This window comes from Eimeria mitis, genomic scaffold (assembly GCF_000499745.2).
Source record: "Eimeria mitis Houghton genomic scaffold, Emh_scaff3251, whole genome shotgun sequence".
Taxonomy (NCBI): domain Eukaryota; phylum Apicomplexa; class Conoidasida; order Eucoccidiorida; family Eimeriidae; genus Eimeria; species Eimeria mitis.
Window position 1 is genome coordinate 1 of NW_013571590.1, and position 601 is coordinate 601.

General features: G+C 62.6%; 1 protein-coding gene across 1 annotated transcript in view; it reads left to right on the forward strand.

Annotated features, from left to right (window-relative positions):
• Nucleotides 1-153: 153 nt before the first annotated feature.
• Nucleotides 154-601, forward strand: part of EMH_0063920 (uncharacterized protein) — a gene marked incomplete at both ends in the record, with an annotated part of 4,191 nt that continues 3,743 nt past the window's right edge. The window contains one exon of the mRNA XM_013498196.1: nt 154-599. Within this exon, the coding sequence (XP_013353650.1) occupies nt 154-599 (446 nt within the window). The remainder of the gene's footprint in view (nt 600-601) is intronic.

Sequence of the window (601 nt, forward strand, 5' to 3'; positions counted from 1 at the left end):
TGCTGCTGCTGCTGCTGCTGCTGCTGCTGCTAGTACTGCTGCTGCTGCTGTCTCGTACACAGGGACCGACGCAGCAGCAACACTCCCTGCTGCTGCTGCTGCTGGCTCTTCCTCAGGTGTACATACACTCGGCGGAGCAGCCCAGCACGGAAGATGCAGCCAGTGCCCCTGGCCTTCGGGCCTTCTGCTGCTGCTGCTGCACCAGCAGCAGCAACAACTGCAGCAGCAGCAGCAGCAGCAGCAGCAGCAGAAGCAGTCAACGGCGTTTCAAATGGGCAGCCTGGGGGGCCTGCTACACCCCTGCAGGTCCCGCAGCAGCAGCAGCAGCAGCAGCAGCAGCACAGCCAGCAGCAGGGAATGGCAGAGTCTTTGGGGGCAGTTGGTAGCAGCAAGAGCAGCAGGAACAGCAGCAGCAACAGCAGCAGCAGCAGCAGCAGCTGCTGCGGCCATGTATACGCAGAACGCCAGGCTGCCTTCAAAAGCCACCCAGCAGCAGAGACAATGCGGCAGCAGCGGCTAGAGATGAACTCTATACTGCGGTCAGGTGCTCGTGCTGAGCTGCTGCAGCAGCTGCGCGCGGAGACAGAGAGACAGCTGCGGC